Source organism: Salvia hispanica, chromosome 4 (genome assembly GCF_023119035.1).
Source record: "Salvia hispanica cultivar TCC Black 2014 chromosome 4, UniMelb_Shisp_WGS_1.0, whole genome shotgun sequence".
In the NCBI taxonomy this organism is placed as follows: domain Eukaryota; kingdom Viridiplantae; phylum Streptophyta; class Magnoliopsida; order Lamiales; family Lamiaceae; genus Salvia; species Salvia hispanica.
The window spans coordinates 705344-725664 of NC_062968.1; the positions used below are offsets into that span (position 1 = coordinate 705344).

The 20321-nt window shown below is 34.7% G+C and overlaps 3 protein-coding genes across 4 annotated transcripts; 1 reads left to right on the top strand and 2 right to left on the bottom strand.

Moving 5' to 3' along the window:
• The first annotated feature begins 4731 nt into the window (after window positions 1-4731).
• LOC125221749 (amino acid permease 6-like) lies at window positions 4732-9471 on the top strand. Its single transcript, XM_048123975.1, has 6 exons — window positions 4732-5150; window positions 5762-5855; window positions 6082-6296; window positions 6455-6600; window positions 8346-8573; window positions 8804-9471. The coding sequence occupies exons 1-6, from the start codon at window positions 4823-4825 to the stop codon at window positions 9212-9214; spliced, it is 1422 nt and encodes a 473-aa protein (XP_047979932.1). The 5' UTR covers window positions 4732-4822; the 3' UTR covers window positions 9215-9471.
• A 141-nt stretch (window positions 9472-9612) lies between these two features.
• On the bottom strand, window positions 9613-13114 carry LOC125221748 (receptor protein-tyrosine kinase CEPR1-like). Its single transcript, XM_048123974.1, has 2 exons — window positions 10627-13114; window positions 9613-10209 (listed from the first exon to the last, which is right to left on the bottom strand). Exons 1-2 carry the CDS (start codon window positions 13082-13084, stop codon window positions 9809-9811), a joined length of 2859 nt encoding a protein of 952 aa, XP_047979931.1. The 5' UTR covers window positions 13085-13114; the 3' UTR covers window positions 9613-9808.
• Window positions 13115-13791: 677 nt separating this feature from the next.
• Window positions 13792-20070, bottom strand: LOC125219992 (E3 ubiquitin-protein ligase RSL1-like). Of its 2 annotated transcripts, XM_048122092.1 has the most exons (3): window positions 20003-20070; window positions 18113-18216; window positions 13792-15054 (listed from the first exon to the last, which is right to left on the bottom strand). In XM_048122092.1, exons 2-3 carry the CDS (start codon window positions 18120-18122, stop codon window positions 14132-14134), a joined length of 933 nt encoding a protein of 310 aa, XP_047978049.1. In that variant the 5' UTR covers window positions 18123-18216; window positions 20003-20070; the 3' UTR covers window positions 13792-14131. The 2 variants fall into 2 exon arrangements, with proteins under 2 accessions (XP_047978049.1, XP_047978048.1); XM_048122091.1 differs by lacking the exons at window positions 18113-18216; window positions 20003-20070 and adding an exon at window positions 15982-16263.
• Window positions 20071-20321: the final 251 nt, after the last annotated feature.

Genomic DNA, 20321 nt, shown 5'->3' on the forward strand with positions numbered 1-20321 from the left:
AGAAATAAACAAGACGTCTCGAAACAAAATACGAATCAATGAATTGAGACGTAGGGAATATATTTCTATTTTCATCTTTTCTCTCGTATTTCTCTCTTAACCAAATTCTTCTTAATTATCCATCCTTGTCTCTTAGCCAATTGGATTAATTTGGTGAGTAGGTAGTGCTCTGTTATTTGTTCTTTTTCTATTTCAAAAAAAAAATCACCATCTCTTTTGAAAATTCAAAATTAGATATGAATAATTATAGGCACTTTGCTATTGGATGCTACTTTTATCATCTCAAGTTAATGATTCGTATTCCTTTTGGGACATCCAAGGTAACTAAGTCATTTTCTCTTTGAAAAAATTAATTAGTCCTTTTAAACTGTATCATAAAAATATAGACATATGATATGACACGAGAATTTAGAAAAAATTGATAAAGTAAAAGAGATGAGGAAAATAGTAGTTAAAGTAGTGTTAGTAGATAGTGAGACCCACATTATCATTAGTGTTTTGATGATAGTATAAGTTGTAAATAACTTGACGTATATGGTAATAAATTTGAATAACTTTCCATAAATGGAAATGCCCATATTTTTATGGGTTGGACGAAAATGAAAAATGCTCATATATTTATGGTAAAAGAGGGTATTATTTTTCATTTATCTACTTTATTATCTCTATATTTTACTCACTAAACATTCCTTTCATAAGCCACATGTTGAAAAGTAACAGATTGATTATCTTGGGACATATGAAGTATATATATGTGTATATATCTTACGTGGTGCGTTAAAATGACAACTTCTCTTAAAGTAACCTCATACCACCATTTTTAGCCAATCATTTGTACACGTGGATGAATAATCAACTGCCATGTAGCAATCAGAAAAAATGTTCAAGGGTAAATTTTCTCGGCCAGCAATATTCAATACGCTAGACAACAATTTTTCTCGGCGAGCAATATCCAATACGCTAGACAACAATCTATAGATTGTTGTGTAGCGTTTATACTATTGCTTGTAGCGTTTATAATATTGCTGGATATGTGGTGTCACAGTGTCACTTTAAGATGTGTTGTCATTTTAACACAAACTTATATCTTACTCTCCTTATCCATAACTAATAGTCTGAATAGCGCACGCCACAAATTTTAATGCAAAATTAATAAATTATAAGAGATAAATGGTACCAAATGATTATAGTATTGTAAATGGAGAATCATTCATAATCTAGAAATTTATCAAAAATGGAAGATGATTAACTTTTGTGGGCAGTCAAAACTAGAAATACATTACTTCTTATTGTGGACAAATAATAATATAAAATTTATTGTAAAACATCAATTTGATGCCAATTTTAGTATAAAATGTGTTTTGTTCTTAAAGTGTACACTTGAGTTTCTTCAAAACACAATAAAAAAAATACTCCATTAACATGATGAATTGTTATTGTTCAATATGAAAATAAGCTTTTCAATATTTATACCGGATAAAAAAGCTTAATAAATTGGTTGTTGGGAGAACAAAATCGATGATAAATAGTTGTATTCTTAATAGCACAATTAACTATATTTTTCAATTAAATAAAAGTATTATACCATGGTTAGGACCACTATAATAACCACATTAATGAGTTTATAGTACAGTTGAGAGGGCACAGTTGTCAGATGTGATTTTAATAATACATTTTAGCTATATTTATTCACAATTTCTTAATGTTCAATATATATTCTTTTATAGTTCTATTTACCTATACAGTGAATATTTTTAATGAAATTACCCTTTTTTGTCCATCAATCTATTCCTCAAATTGGAATTATGTCCCTACTCCTAAATAACTTTAAGACTTTTCGTACAAAAACAAGACGTGATAACTCAACTTTTAGTCCCCTTCACAAAAAGACTTTTTGAGGTAATAAAGATGCCACAAAAATAAAGTCGATTTATATCGAAAAGATTAATCAGTCTTATTCAAGTGTTGTGTTATGTCAATCGCAAAAAATAAATAAATTATGAATAAAAGTAAATTAACACGCGCAAAAAAAAAAACTGAATAATAAAATGGAATTCCATGCAGGACGCTAATTTGTATTTCCGAATACAGTATCACCACTTAGAAAAACATCTTCATTCTTGGTGTCCCAATTAAAATTATGTTATGCAAACGGAAGCGTCATAAAACATTAAAAAATTAAAATAATTTGTCCCTAACTTAGTGACATTTTCTTTAACATCCTAAATTACTCAATTTTTCAAAATTTTCCAATGCAAATAATTTTTATTTTTTGTTATTAAAGCGATTAGTTTCTGTAGTGGATATACTCTTAGTTAGGAATGTCAACCAAACCAACTCATTGGTTTTATCAATCTATTCAATTTCACTACTCTCAATTTTGGTAGTCAATTTTTTTCTAATTATTTTCTTTGAACAAAAAACCAAGTCTCCTTTTCTAAATTAAAATTTACGCCCCTTCTATAACAGAAAGGAATTTACTTCGAATTGAACTCACAAAAAAAATTCAATATCATGCCACTGAAAAAGAAAGAAAAAAAAGAAAGAAATACTATGAAACACGAGTCCACCCAATCTACCTAGTCAAGAAATCAAGTCAATTTCAAGAATGATACCTTGCTCAATTCTACGTATAACCAAGTGACAAAGCATGATGCAAAAATTTTATAAAATTGATTGATTTTTTTTATTATTATTATTATAAGTCTGTCTCTTTTTTATGAGGACTCACCAAACAACCAAATAAAGAAAGATATGCACAAATAAATGAAATTGACTTACAACAACAACAAAGAAAGCCGAAGTCAACGGCGGCTCCATTTCAATTTTATTCACAATAATATAATACAAATTCTATTTGAATAGCTAAAACATTATTATTAGTGCATCACATTTGATGGTTCGAACCGTACCATTTCCAAAATATTATTGGCATTATATAGTTGGAGAATTAGAGCCACAGAAATAAAATAAAAAGCATGCACCGTCTATGGTGGATGAAATTATTAATACAAGAAAAATTAAAGTAGAAGAAATCACTCCTTGGAAATCATCATTAAAGACCAAACCAATGTCCTAAATCCCACATAAGTGTGTTTTTCAAGGTTTCTTGAACAATTATTTTATATTAAAGCCAGCAATTAGGGGTTAGTATATTCATCTAGGCTTTATTCTTCCCCAACTTTGGGGATAAGGTAGTTTTTTAATTATAGTAGTTAAAAATTCAAAATATGTAGAAATGAAACCACATTATAGCTGTCTACACAATGTATTTTGAAATTCTTATTTTTTAGATATTAATTTTGTAAACTAAAGTTTAATCGTACATATTTTAGATTTAAACTATTGATAAATTATTAAAATAGAACAATTAAATTAATATTTATTAATTAAAAGTATTAAGTTTTATATATCTATTAAAAACGATTTGTATGGGTTGCTTGTGGCTGCAGAGTTTTATTGCACAAAATTATGTCTTTAATGTCTTTAACTATTGCTTTATATGATATGGAGATTATTAATATGGATACACTAATAGCTTAATTAATTTAAAGTATATTCTGATTTTGCACAATTACTTTGAGAACCTGATAAAGTTAAATATTTATTCATTGGATAGATATGGAATCTTGTGTAAGAAACCATAATTAATTTGGTCAAATATCCAGTATTATATTTTAATTAAATTCTGAATTTGCATAATAATTTGGTTTGAATGATAGTACATGAGTAATGAGTTAATCCAAATTAACCAAATGTTTATTTTGTATAATCGTATATCTTAATTTACCCTCCACTGTCCAATTTCAAAGTATAATTATGACATTTTCCTATTTTATTATCCTCTAATTTACTCTAATGAAAACTCAAAACTCTGAATCTCTGACTTATTGGGTATATTGGATGAATGAAAATTGTCCTTATCAATTTGCAATCCATTGTCCAATTAATATGATTGCAATGAAAAATTTATGCCATTTCTGGTTTGACAGCTGCTGCCACTTATCAAAATAACTCAGGAAATAAACATTTATAAGTGAATACTACTATCAATATTGGAAGTTGCATTTATGATTTTTTGGCCATTAATTATAATATCTAGGCAACAGATGTGTGACATGAGACTAATATATATAAAAGTTAAACATAATTAAATCTTGAAATTGAGGAGTCAACAGATGAATTTCATTAATAGAGGGTTTGAAAAAAGTATTGGAAACATAACAAAAATATATACTAGTACAATAAGAGAAGAAAATATTTAGGTAAAACACTCTTTTCATTTCCACGAATATAACTAAAAAAGGATCCTATTGCTAACATGACCCATTATCTCTACATTATTTTTTACATTATTCTCGTTTAATTTTCTTCATTAACATATAAACTGTGAAGTAGTTAACTCGCTTTTGTAATTCACATTCATTTCATTGTTTATCATTTCGGCTTCTAAATTGTGAAGACTTTCTATGTTCGTACAGATAGATTCAACAATCAAATTTCTCTGGTGTCATATTCTAAAGTCAAAAAGAGAAAATCAAATTAATATACTATGTAACTTTTGTGTGTGTGTACACATATTTTGTAAAGAGAGGTCTAGTATCCAAACTTCACTCAAAGTCAAAGAAAAAAAACCAAAAATTAATACTATAATTTGTATTTATGTACATACTTTATTAGCCTCTCATTTTCAACCCCTCCCACTCTATAAATACCACTCCACACTCCCCCTCTACTCTTATACCAAATCACAAACTCAACCTCTCCCAAAACACACACACACACACAAAATCAAGAACTTTTCACACACAAACACACACTAATGGGGAAGGAGTTCTCCTCAGTTGATCCTATGTACACCGAATCCGCCGAGGTCACCAAGAGCTTCGACGACGACGGCCGCATCAAGCGAACGGGCACATTGCTAACGGCCAGCTCGCACATCATAACGGCCGTCATCGGGTCTGGGGTGCTCTCGCTCGCGTGGGCCATCGCGCAGCTCGGATGGGTCGTGGGCCCCGCCGTGCTCATGGCCTTCTCCTTCATCACCTACTACACCTCCACCCTCCTCGCCGACTCCTATCGCTACCCGGGCCCCGTCCAAGGGACCCGCAACTATACCTACATGGACGTCGTGCGCGCCCATTTAGGTAAATCGAGAATTTTTTTCGAGTTCCGTTAGTTTTTTTCCTTTGTTGTCTTGAACTTTTGCTCTGTATGACGAACTCTTTATCGCGCATACATTTTTAATTAAAAGTGACATACATATACCGTTCTATTTTTCTTATAAAATGGATGTAACAATTTACTAGTAAAATTAGTTTTTCTTTTCAATTTAAAGTGGTTGTATGATTTTAATGTTGACTACTTAGTTTAAGTGAGTAAATTTACTTGCCGATTTAATTTGGAGTGCATATATGATTTTAATGTGTTTGACTTTTTTTTTTTTTTTAAAGTGTGGGAAAAAAGGTAAATCTGCAGTACCTAACTAATAATTATTGCTGCTCAAAAATGGAAAAGACAAATAACATTTATTATCATGTCATATCCTCACATCCTTTCATTAATTATATTTTCCACTTTTCCAGTTAATCTTGTTGTACATTGATTTCGAAAATCTAGCAATCATCTATTTTTTTTTCTTGAAAATTCACTATAATTGCATTATTTAATCATTTTTTTGCAGTGTTTTATGTGAGGAATTACTTTTATTTTCCCCCTAATTAATTCATTTTTTCTTGTGTGATTTTTTTTTAATTAGGTGGTGTAAAAGTTAAGCTGTGTGGACTGGCGCAATACGGCAATCTTGTTGGAATCACCATTGGATACACAATAACTGCCTCTATTAGTATGGAGTAAGTACCAATACAAATAGTTAAATGCCAATAAATATAAGTTTGCATTCAAATATACTTTTTGGAGATTTGTTAAATTTGTGTAAATTGAGTTTAATTTTTTGCTTTGACTTGAAAAGAAACTACGTTGAGAAAGTTGTTAAATATCTGGCTCCGCCATTGGTCTCACGCAAAATTGTAGTAGTAACTTTTTTAGTGTTTGAATTTGCTTATTTTGAATTTATAGGGCCATAAAGAAGTCAAACTGTTATCACAAACACGGACATGACGCGCACTGCTCTGAACCGACCTACCCGTTCATGATAATATTTGCGGCAATTCAGATAGTTTTGTGCCAAATACCGGATTTTCACGAGCTATCGTGGCTCTCTATTGTGGCCGCCGTTATGTCCTTTGCATACTCTTCCATCGGCCTCGGCCTCTCTATAGCCAAAGTTGTAGGTAATTTATACGAGGGCACGGACGATTTAGCTAGGGTGTATAATTTATTCATTTCTTAATATTTGTTCAATTCAAAAAAATACGACATTTTGTATATGGATAGTCCAGCAATATTATACTGATTTGCGCGATTTTACATGAGACTTTTCGGACTTTAGGTGGTGGAGACAAGGTGAGGACGACGCTGACAGGGACGACGGTCGGGGTGGACCTATCGGGATCAGATAAGGTGTGGAGAACATTTCAATCCATTGGAAATATAGCCTTTGCTTATGCCTACTCCACTGTGCTCATCGAAATCCAGGCAAGTCAATTATATCTTTATTATTTGACTTAAAAATATTTTTTTGTTTTAAATTTATGTAAATTAGCCTTAATTTATTATGTAGAGGTTTCGTGGTAGTGCATTGTAGCCAAAAATAGGGTAAATTCACCTATAAAAGGTTGGTGGTTGTGAATTTTTGGTAACATGTGAAAGAAATTATATTTTGAATCTGCCGCTATAAATAAAAAAGAGAATAGTAAAGAAAATGCTAACTAATGTGCCAAATTGATAACAACCGACAATAGGTAAGTGGTTACATATCTTGAATCATAAAATGACAAAAACATTGAGCCCCCATATATATGTCCAACTAATGTGCCTGATTTTGTGATTCATGTGATTCCTTAACATGATATCATCCATCTACAAAATATACAATGATCAGATTTTTATCTCCCAATTTAATGTGTCACACATGTATATTATATTCCATCGGTCTACATATATATGAAGGCCATGATCAGTCACCTTTCCTCTTCAAATATTTTGTTTAAGAGAATTAGGAAAGATAGAATATTTGAAATAGTAGAATAAAATAATAGTAGCCATCCTTGTAAAATTTTAGAAATAGTATCCATATGTAAAATTTTAGAAATAGTATCCATATTTGTTTGTGAAGTGATTTATTTATCCTTGTTAAGCGTTTACATTGACTGATAGGATCAATTGATAAAAGTTATCCAAGTAATTCACTATTTTACGTTGATATGGGACATGGGTCTATCTTATCATTTAAAGTAAATGCCTCGAAATGGTATAACTGATTTATTAAAAGTCTTATTTATTTGTGACATAATGCTTTAATAAATTGGTTGAGTGTAATATGAGTCGAATACGTGTTTGGAATGTGAGATTTACTTTTATAGCAATACTAATTTTTAGTGGTATACGAAGTGAAAATCAATGAGTGTAATGTGGTCACACCTACCAAAATAGAATGAGACAATATTTAATTATAGACATTATAAAATACTACTAGTAAATAGGATAATTTTTATCATAGACGTTTATAGTATTTTTTTTCCTTGTGTAGATTATATTTGCTACTTCAAAATAGTTATAATAATATCTCATTAGTCTCATGGTGGATGTCACTGTTATTAAAACGGACCACATTTCCTTATTTCTCATATGAAAGATCTCCATCATGGATGAAATCAATCATATAACCCTTTTTATAATAAATTTCATATGTATTTACAGTAATTATTATTTCCGTTTGTGGTATCCATTTCTTACATTGGGTCACACCTTTTTTTGGGGGCGGAGAAATATTAATTCAAAAATCATATTTTTATTAATTAAAAAAATTCAAATATTTTACTTTTATATTCTCCTAGATTTGCCATACTATTACGTTTTACTTTGCATATTTATCTATTTACTTAATAAATATTTTGAAAATGTTTACCTGTTTCCTTATAATTTATTTTACAAAATAATTTTAGATCTTTTTATACGTGCCTTGTCCAATCGAACTATAAATAATTGAAATAACTCAAGAAGGGGCCATGTCATGTAATCATGTCACTAGTACTACGAATCGAATATTATTTCAGATTTGACATGTTTAACTAGCTAGAAAAAAACAACCAATTAAATTGCTTATAATGAATTATATATTAAATTTTTCTCTAGTAGTACGTAGTTAATTTAATGAATTATATATTTAATTATTCTCATTTTGGCTCGAATTAATGTTGTACCACGTGAAAAATGAATAGGACACATTGAAGTCAAAGCCATCAGAGAACAAAGTAATGAAGAAGGCTTCATTTATAGGAGTGACAACCACAACATTATTCTACATGCTATGTGGCTGTGTGGGTTATGCTGCTTTTGGCAATGATGCTCCTGGGAATTTCCTCACTGGATTTGGATTTTATGAACCATTTTGGCTAATTGATTTTGCCAATATTTGCATTGCAGTTCACCTCATTGGGGCATACCAGGTAATTAATTTATTACATGCTTTTTTTATATTTAATTTACAACTTTTAGTCATATTATTTTTGTTAATCCAAATTAGATATTGATTATATTTTTTTACTAGTACTATTCCATGCTACATAGGTAATGTAACATGGAATTGAGAACTTTTAGCGTATTCGAGAAAATGTCCCCAATTCACGTTGTCTCATAAAATAAAATAAAATAAAAATTAAATTAAAAACCCGTGCAGGTGTTCGCGCAGCCGATATTCGCCTTTGTGGAGAAGTCGTGCCAGAAGAGATGGCCCGAGAGCAAGTTCATAAACGCTGAGTACATGCCTTTCATGGGCTCCCACGGCTTCAACACGTTCCGGCTGGTGTGGCGGACGAGCTACGTGGTGGTGACGGCCGTGCTGGCGATGATCTTCCCGTTCTTCAACGACATTTTGGGCCTCATCGGGGCCGCCTCGTTCTACCCACTCACGGTGTACTTCCCCATCGAGATGCACATTGCGCAGCAAAAAATCCCCAAATACTCGTTCAATTGGATGTGGCTCAAGATCCTCAGCTGGAGCTGCCTCGTCGTGTCGCTAGTGGCGGCCGCGGGCTCGATCCAAGGGCTAGCCGAGCATGTGAAGACCTACAAGCCGTTCAAAGCTTAATTGAGGGTAAAAAAGGGTATGAAAAATTGTGGGATGAAATAAGAGTTTTTAGTGTTAGGGTTTGGGGTAATTATTGTTGCTTTTATTGGGAAGAATCATGAGATAATTAAGGTGTATGATTGATTAAATGTTCATTAAGAGTAAGTCTTTTCTTTTATGTAATGTTGTAATTGTTCCTAATGGGCTTTTAACCAATTATGGTTTGGCAAATGTATTAGAATTCTATCGATAAATGTATGAACTTTAAATTGTTCTGATTTTTTGGTCAACTTTTCACAAATCAACATGTGATTTTCTTAATATTGTTGCATACTTTCTAGCAATAAAGATAAATATTAATCATTAATTTTTTTCTAACCATTATTTCCTTTTTCTCTATGAAATTGACTCCCACCGAATCACAACACCTCAATAATTGAAGTATATAACATAGAGAATAATTACCTTTTTGTGTCAATAAAGCAGTCCATGGATATACATAAACCAAGATTCCAAATTCTAATGAATATGCAAACAAGATAGGAATTGAAATGGGTGCATATGTGGGGTGACTATTGAGACATTACTATAACTTTAATTTTGTAACTAGAAAAATTAAAAATTGTTTTCATTTGGTTTAGTAGGGTCATCCATTAATCCTTTAACTTCTTTGGAAAATTTGCAGCAGTTGAATTTGCAAGGGTCCGCCTCTATGAGGTGCTGCGCCACCTCATTCATGGAGGGCCGGAGGGCCGGAGCTCCACCCGTGCAACGAAGGGCGATGGTCAACACTTTGACCATGTCGTCCTCGTACAATCCCGACACTCGCTTGTCCAAGACCTCCCTACTCCCGTCCTCGGTCGTCTCCTCCGCCTTCGCCCTCGCCCACGACACGATGTTCTTGCCCTCTCCAAACGTCGCCTCCACCGGCTTCTTCCCCGTGACTAGCTCCAGCAGCACTACTCCAAAGCTGTACACGTCGCATTTCGTAGTCGCCCTTGATGAGTACGCATATTCTATCACACCACGTGTAAAGAAATTAGGAAACAATAATAGTGGCAGAGCCAGATATTTCACGTTCGTGAACCTAAGAAGACAATTCACACATCAAAATTTCTTTTAAAATAATCTTATTTTTGTTGTATTAATATTAAAACAAGGAGGAGTAACAAAGTTGGAAAAAAAATTGAATTTATCATAAAATTGTTTATGTGAGTAAAGTTACTAAATTACCCCTATCCAGCCATGTAGCTCAACTATAGTGTATTACTGTATATATATGTGGTTCTAATGAAAAAAATATTGTGAGAACTCTGTACTGAACCTAGTATTGCATTCGAAACTGAACCTATAAAAACTATAGGTTCAGTACAGACAAATATTCAGTTCAGTGCAGAGTTCTCATAGTTTTCGTATATACACGGACCACGTACCTGGCGCTAAGTAGCCATAAGTCCCTGCAATAACATTTGTGGTCGAATCATGGGAACCCCTTGCCTGAAGGATCTTAGCAATCCCAAAATCCGCGAGCTTAGCCTCGTAGTTAATATCCAAGAGTATATTAGTCGACTTGATGTCTCTATGCACGATCGGAGGCATCAGATGGTGGTGGAGGTAGGCCAGTCCCTGGGCTACCCCCACCGCGATCTGGTGTCGGATTGGCCAATCCAACACCACTTTCCCCCGATGCAACGCCTCCCAAAGATTGCCATTTGGCATGTATTCATACACCAACAAACTACAATCAAGGCTCGACAAATAGCTATAGAGCTTCATTATGTTCTTGTGCCTGATGCTTCCGAGCGTCTCCACCTCCGTCACGAGCTCCTTCTCCATCACCAGCTGCTCCTCCGAGGCCGTGGGTTTCCGGCCCCAGAGCTTCTTCGCCGCGACCACTTCCCCACTGCTGAGCTCGATCTTGTACACCGTGCCCGACCCCCCGTACCCGACTATGTTTTTCTCGACCATCGCGTCCATGATCTCGCGCTGGTCGAAGCTCAGCCGGTGGAAGCTCTTCATGTCGTACGAGAAGAACGAATTCGACATTGTGTCGTAGGTCTCCACAACCTTCTTCTCTTTGGTGTACCATTTTTTGGCAAGAAATGCAATCCCAATTATCAATATTGCTAGCAAAATGGATGTTAATGTCCAAATACATGCTGCCCTTTTCTTGAAATAGGGTTTTTCCGAGCAAATTGAGAGATTTTGAGATAGTGGTGATGATGGATGGAAGTTTGAAGGTAGGCAAAGATTAGGGTTTCCAAGAAAGCTCTCCAACATACCTCCCTTTGTGAAGGGGGTTGGAATCTCACCAGAGAGTAAATTATTTGAGAAATTCAAAGATGTTGGAAGCAATTTGCTCAAGCTTTCCGGAATTTCACCAGTCAAGAAATTGTTGGAGAGATCAAGAGCATTCAATGACTTCAAAGAGGATAACGATTCCGGTATCGAAGAATTCAGCTTGTTGTTCTGCAGCATCAAGATGTTGAGGCTTCTCAATCCCCCAATTTCATGAGGAATTTCACCAGAGAGAAGGTTGTTGCTGAGATCAATCTTGACAAGATTTGTAGCAAGAGAGATCTCTCTAGGGATTGAGCCATTCAACCTATTCCCTTCCAAGAAAAGCTGTGACAAATTTCTAGCATTTCCAATAGTTGGTGAAATTGATCCAATGAAATTATTAAACCCTAAATCAATGATGGATGCAAGAGGCAATGAGAAAACCCCCTTTGGTATCTCACCTTCAAGATTGTTATCACTAACTCGAAACCTCACAATCGACTTACACTCACCGTAGCTCCTCGGAATCTCCCCGGAGAAATTGTTCTGCAGCATGAGGAGGTAGTGGAGCCTACCGCCGCTGCAGAGGCCCTCCGGTAGCCTGCCGGAGAGCCGATTCTCGGCGAGGTCCATCGCCACGATCACCGAGGATCTCCCGAGGCCGCCCGGGACTTCACCCGTGAGGAGGTTTTCGTAGAGCGACAGCGTGTTTAGCGTCGTGGAGTTTGCGATCTCGGGCGGGATTTCTCCGGTGAGGGCGTTGGTGTAGAGCTGAAACACCCTCAGCTTCGGGAGGCGGCAGAGGGAGGCCGGGATCTCGCCGGTCAGCTTGTTGACAGACATGTCTAGGTCAACTAGATTGGTCAAGTTTCCGAGCTCGTGAGGGATCTGGCCCTCGAGCTCGTTGTAGTAGAGCTCGAGGTGCGCCAGATTCTCTAGCCGGCCGAGTTCTCTGGGAACTCGGCCGGATAGATAGTTCCCACTTAGCTCGAGATCAACGAGCGAAGTGAGGTTCCCGACTAGGGTTGGGATCTCTCCCTCCAACATACACGTGGAAAGAATCAATGATTTGAGGCTCGTGAGCTTGGTTAGGGTTTGGGGAAGCTGCCATGAATTGAAATTAGGGTTTTCGTTGAAATTTAGGGTTTCGAGATTGGTGAGGTTTGTGACTGAGAGAGGGAAGTCGCCGGAGAAGAGGTTGTAGGAGAGATCAAGAACCTTGAGAGAGCTCAACGGCGTGAAGTCGGGGAGGATTCCGGTGAGGAAGAGAGAGGTCACGTTGAGCTCCTCGAGGGACGTGCAATTCGCGATGGGGGAGAGGGAGAGGTTGAAGCTGTTGTGGCCGAGGCGGAGGAGGCGGAGTTTGGGGAGGTAGGAGCATAGTTGGGAGGGGAATTCGTCGGATAATGACCAGCCGGAGATGTCGATTCCGACTATGTTTTGGCCGGAGGAGTCGCAGGTGATGCCGGAGTAGCTGCAGAAGTTGCTTCCTTTGGTGGAGTAGTCCCAATTGGAGAGGGATTTGCCTTTGGTGTAGTTGCTCATGAGAGTGAAGAAATAGGTTTGGTTGTGATTAGGGTTTGTTTGGGAAGATGTGTAGGTTGAGATCATGAGAAAAATAAGAAGAAGGTGGTGTTTGGAAGCCATGGGAGAGGATTTGGAGTGTTGTGGGAGAAGGGAAAGAGATATATAGGTGGAGATTGGTGAATGATGGTGACAAAAAGGGGAGGTTCTTTGGTGATAACATGAGGAAAGTGAGATGGTGATAAATGGATATTACTTTCTTTTGAAAAGTTTATACCTTATCCATGGATTATGGAATAAGATCATCATTGGGGAGGTAGAGGACCTTTCTATCATAATTTAGTTTTGTTTGTTATGGCGTTACGAAATGTTGAAGCTAAAAAGATGACGAGAAACCCAGTAAGTTTAGCAACAATACGAAACAGTTCATGATATAAACAACTACCAAAAAGAATGAAATTAACGTATTGACAACTATAGAGTTGCCTAAGATCGAGTTATCGTCATACTTAGGGATGCGTTAAAAGGACTAAATGAGGCTCTGAAACAATCACTATTCCGGTATCGCCTCGTTTTGATACACATTTCTCGTTATACGAATTGCAATAGTTTCATTCAAATGAATATTTAAAAAATGAATATTTCTTATACCCCGCTTTTGCATAAGTGGGGATCTGATTTATTCCCACTATTTTAAATATAAAATAAAAATATAACATACAAATAAAATTTTATGAAAGTAAGAATCTTTTTACGTTAGTAGTATTATATTATAAATATGTTAACTCAACTAGTAATTAGCCAAAAATTTAAGCCATGATTGATGAAAGGGTATAGAGATCAAAGTGTAGAAAAAACTATACAAGAAACGGGTCCGAAATGACACCACGTATTCGATTATTCGATAATCGAGTAAAGGGTGTTACAAAAGAGGAAATTCACCATCAATGATTGTTGCTGATATTAAAAAATCTCCCTAATTGTTGATAAATTCAATTGAATCTCCCTAATTTCTGCAAACATTTTTCTAAATTTTAAACATCTAACATAAATCTTTATCCATAGAAGCACCTACGATAATGAAAACCAATAATAAACCCTATATATAAGGAGAAGAAGCCATCCGATTTTCACCTAAAATTTCCAGCGGCGGCAGGGGGGGTGAGAATCCGACCAGCGAGCTCCACATCGGTAGCAGAACTCGTATCCGCATCTGCATGTGATGTGCATACATCCCTCGCTCTTCTCCACGTACATCTTGCACTTGGGGCACTTCTGCCATCTCTTCTTCTTCGCGAGCTCCTTCACTATCTTATCCATCTTCCCTCCCTTCTTCCCGTACAGCTTCTTGAACTCCTTGCACGTGAAATCCGTGTGCCAGGGGACCCGACACTGCCCACAGAACCACCTCTTGCACTCGATGCATCTTATTTTCTCAATCACACCCCCTAAATCATTCAAGAGCAGAGCTGAGCAGTCCTGGAAAGGGCAGTACAGCGTCTCAGACTCGGGGATGAGTGACATGCAGAGCACCTCGTCCCACTTAACAAGGGCCTCATCGGAGATCATTTGCCTACAAGCAAAAGAGTCAAGCTCAGCGTTGCAGCCTGGTTCAGGGCAAGCTATCTCTGGCACTTTTTCTTGGATCTTTGCTTCAATGTGGCTGGCTGTGCATTCGTAGCAGAACGAGTGTTGACACGTGTCGTTCGCGAACATCAGCCAGCTCGCTTTGTCTTCCAAGCATATCCCACAATAGATTTGGCCGCCCGAACCCTCAGCTCTCTCAACCTTTGTTATTTCTGTATTAAACATAGGTTCTGCCTCTTGCCTTGATGAAGATGGATAGTCCAACTGCGAAGCAAAAAGTGAGGCTATCAGTGTTTCTTCGAACTGAAGCTCCGAGGCTCTCAGTGCTTCTGCGAACTGAAGCTCCGAGGCTATCAGTGTTTCTTGGAACTGAAGCTCCTCAGCATAACCAGCATCATCAATTGTGAATGCGTCCTCGTACAGAACATCAGAAGCAGGGGCTTTGCCTCTCCTAATTCCTCCAGAGTGTGCTGAGATAGGAAATATACAGGGATCAACACCTCGTGAGAGAGACACTAATGCTTCAGCAAGTGGTAAAATACTAAACACAAGTCTATCTACTTGCGAGCTAAGGTAAAACAACAACCACCTGTAATGTACAGCAGGGGACCTGCATAGAGATAAAAGTAACGACTCTTTACATGCTTAAACACCTTCATACGTTGCCTCAAATCCGGCTACATAACCGATTGATGTATGTATAGAATACCACACCGCGAAAAAATGCATAAACACAAAGATTTTGCAACAGGAACCACCTAAGATACAGAGGTTGACCAAAGCATCCCATACATAAATAAAGAAACACAAAACTAGAGCAAACTTGTGCATTTTAGATTAAAGATTTTTAACAAAGCTTATCAGTGATAAAGGGAATTTCCCTTGCAATAAGTTCCTCACACCTAATTGGTTAGAGGAGGAACGTCTTAGCAACTGAGTTTCGCTTCGTCGGATCCTCACACATAATCACAGGCTTCGATATTAACTAGTGAGCTACATGGAACTAATCATGAATTGTTCCAAGCGTATTACTACTCATTGATAAAAAAATCATCCCAATCACACTCAAAACTCAATCTACATGAAAAAAAAATCATTAATCAAATCAACATCACATCAATGATCAATCGAACAGTTATAACCACAAAAAAAAAAAGGAAAATTGAAGCAATATCAGACGCTGTATCGTTACGCAGCAAATCCCCCAAAATTGTGAGCTAAATCATTCACGAATTCCTCTGGCTTAACATAAAATGCAATTAACGGTTGATTTGATCACTAATCATTGATCACCATAAACACAATCAACGACTCCAATTTCTCCACAAAAAAGCAATTTGCATGCGATTTTCGTCTTCCATCAAAGATGAAATCGGAAACAACAGCGAACAGTTTACCGTCATCCAGTGAGGATAAATTAGCAGTAGCCTCCAAATCGGCGGCGCGAAGGCAGGGTTTACTGATTTTCCGGTAGTAGAGAAACATCCATGCAGGCAGAGTGATTGCGAGAAATGTGCCGGCGGAGTACATTGCGAAGGAGGCGATCGACGCGGCGGAATCCGATCGGACGACGGTGAAGAGGCGGTGGTATGCGGAGGCGAAGGCTTCGAGCGCCGCCGGAATTTCGCCGGGAAATTTGAAGGCCGTTAATTTCAGAGCTCTCATTTTTCTAATGAATTTTCACTGCTAAATTGTGTGCGCTAAATAAAATTGAAATGGTTTTGTACTTTGATTTAAATTATTTAATCAATTTTCACATATACTCCCTCCGTCCTCGATGAAGAGTCACACTTTTCCATGTCGATCCGTTCCCAGTTAAGAGTCACACTTCATTTTTATCACTCACATTTTATTATAAAATCAATATAAAAAAATGGGTCCCATAATCCACAAACTTTTTCAACCAACTTTTCTTTATATTTCTTAAAACCCGTGTCCGGTCAAAGTTTGACTCATAATCGGGGATGGAGGGATAATAATAAAGTCAACATACATTGTGTGTGTTAAATTGTTACTATAAAAAAATCAACATTAGGAAAATCTTTATTAAATCAAGCGTCATATTTTATTGTTTTATTTAGATATGAAAAGAAAATTTCTTGAAATGGTCTATTAGTATAATTAGAAGTACTTTTCAACCACTTTCACCAAAGAAGAATTATTTTCGCAAAAGTTGTTGGTACAATAATAGGGTAACTGATATATAATATTCTAAGTTTTTAGAAAATTTTGATTTTGTATATCAACTTTAAATGTATTAATAATAGCCTCTGAATTATTTGGTTTTGATCAAATTTTATTTTGTTCATCTTATAATTCTAATTTCAAACACCAATATTAAAATTCACGTGATTCTACATAAAGGTGGCATTAAATGCATGAAAAATGATATATTTACAAATTTAGGTTTAGCATTTTGGATTTATAGTAGAATAGGAAATTAGTACATATAAATAAAAATATGTGAATCACTTTCACATAAAGAGTTTACTAGCAAACTAAGATGGATTTTGATGTTTATGTGCAAAATCAGAATTTCGTCAAAATTAAATAATAATATAATGGTTATATTTTCAAAATAATGAAGTTTTAAGGCGGCCACGTGAGCATTAAACTCAAAACATATAAGTTAATTAATAGTGAGTATGTTTTTCATATGAATAATAATTTGATCAATATAAAAAAATTTACGTACCAAAAACCCTAATAAATATACTTATATATCATCATATATATGACTGCTAGAGGAAGAAATGTCTATTTTGGGAGGCTAATAATATTGGAGGTGGGGTATGGAAATGACTTTATGTAAATAGATAGTAGTACTAACTATTTTAAAACTATCCATGAAATATTGAGTTCTCTTTAGTTGTTACAAATTTTGTTATATGAAAAACATAAATGAGAAAATATTAAGTCTTTTGACATGAATTTGTAAGTGATAACTTCTTTATAGTGAACAATTCACTGACATCTCAATTACAGTCCACCTTTTGGCGCATAATACTATTTATATGAAAACTGAATAATTATCACGTATTTATTATCACAAATTATCATCACAAATATAAAGAAATATGAATGTTAGACCTCTAATTTCCCAATAAGTTAGTTGGCTCCACAAAATCAGCAAATTTACAGCCAAAAGCAATACCAAAACAACCAAATTGCAATCATGTAAACAGAATTCTCAATTTCCAAATTCATTAACCAAATTCATATCAGTATGCGTGCATAATAGTTTATTTACAACTGTCAACTGCGCATTTATATTCCATTTAAAATCGACACAAATTTTAAAAAATTGTTTGATTTTATGAATAAAATGGATAAATTAATTAGTAGGATGTGGATTCCACTTTTATATATTAATTTTATAATATAATGAGAGTGTAATATAGTTGAATGGTGTGATCCCTTATCTAATATGGATGAAAGTAAATGAGACTTTAAATTGCGAACATCCCAAAATAGAAAAATGAGACATTTTTCACATACGGATGAAATAATATATATAATGAAGCATACCTTTATCCATATCGAATTAAATGACGGAATTGCTTTATTGCGGTCAGATATGTTCTTCACGTATAGAGAATACTGGGATATGTTCTTCTGGGACCATAACCTAGCTATTATTTATGTAAAATATAAAATCCTTTATTTTCTATTCGAATTCTCAACAAAAAAAAAATCTTATATATTAGCTACACTTATTTCCAAAATAAATTAAATATAAAAAATCTCATATTATATGTACATGTATTTCCATAACAAATTTAATATAGATAATCTCATATAATATTTACACTTATTTCATAACAAATTAACTATACTTTAGCCCGAAATTTAATATTTAATAAATCACTATAATTGGACAATTGAAAAATAATTATACATTAAATTAGTTATGTGGAAGGCCCAAGTTTCCAACACTTTTTTCTAATTATCCTACTTTTATTTATTTAGCTATTATAGTATACTTCCTCCGTCCCGCTTTAGCAGTCCCATTGACTTTTCTGTCCTATTTTTGTGAAAATAATAAAAAATAGTTAAAGTGGAGAAATGGTAAAGTAAGAGAGACAATAATGTAGATAAGACTCTTTTCTATATTATTCTCTCTCTTAATTTACTATTTCATATCTTTAACTATTTTTTATCATTTTTACAAAATGAGAGCAGAAAAGTCAATGGGACTGCTAAAGCGGGACGGAGGGAGTAATTTTCTCTATAAAGACATCCACTAGAGATTCATAAACCCTTCGCTTTCAAAATAATGACATGTTACATTATTATAATGCAAACATATCATACCAAGACGTAATTAAATACCGATAGCAAGATTTTGAATTTTGATGTAGTCAAATCCATTCCACTTATTAAGGTAACAAAATTCCAATGGATAAAAATCTTTTCAATTTATATATCTTATAATAGGAATGTGATCAAATGAAAACTCTAAATATTGTACAAATTCAAAACTATAATCTGGACTATTGAAAAATGTCAATAGATAAAAAAAAACATCAACAGGAAAATGTCAATAGAATTTCAACAGTAGTCAATGATTGCTGTTGTGTTGACATTAAAATCTTGAAATTTTACACTGTGTTGATATTGTATTGAAACAGTGTTGAAGCTATATTAAGGAGTTTTGAGTTTATACGATATATAAATTTGCATTTTATCACTACCCTCTTATAATATATAATATGTATCTAATCTTAGGATTGTTTGCGTAGAGTGGATCAGTGGATTTATATTTCTCAACAATTAGTTGGTTTAGAAGTTAAAAGAAAGCTATTTTATTTAAGGTGGCTTAGAAAATGACTTGATGTGTTAAAATTTATAAACTAAAAGATATGAATAAGAAATACTCCGTATGTACTTATAGTTTTATAATCAAGTCATCTAGACAATGTTTATAAAAATAGCTATGGATGACTTTGAAAAATATTAATATTCTCCTAAAAAAAGAACAATATTATGCTCCACTAGACTTTTGATAGTTTTAAATTATGACCTTAAAAGGTAGACTTCTTAATTTATTAGTATGTCTTTGGCGTATGAAATATGACAACTTATTGAATGATAGTGATGTGTGTGTGTGTGGAAATATGAACTGAGAGGGTGTTATAAGTTGAACTAACCTTAATTAAGGTGCAACAACCTATTCCAACTCTAGTCATCTCATGATTCTCATCTATGTATATACGTTGTTCGTTTCCTAACTCAAATTATTGACTAAGAATAGCTGACTTGTGTTCAGTTTGATGGATTAGATAATATTAAGCCTTATGGATATTGTTCAACTGGATGATATAAGTTAATTTCAAGGTATTTATCATGCAGTAACAAATTTAATCTCGCGGCAATTCAGCTCAAAGAATCTTAGGACAAAGTTAGACAAACACTTACATGCATACCACCTTACGATGCACGAGTCATCTCCTCCCCTTCTCTACTATCGCTGCCGCTGTCGTCGCCTCCTCTTCCCTGAGGGAAACAATGAGATCACTTTACGCGCATGGGAAACCCCATCTATAAGTTAATATTGAGCAACGAAAGATAACTATCAATTTTTTAACAATTTCATCTTGGAACAAGATTCGTGACAAAAAAAAATGTGGTATACTAATGAATGAGTAGAACATAAAAATGAAAAGTTAGTAGATCTTTCTAACAAAATACCAAATTTCCAATAGTCAGAGTGCACGACCCGGCCCGGCCCGAGTTA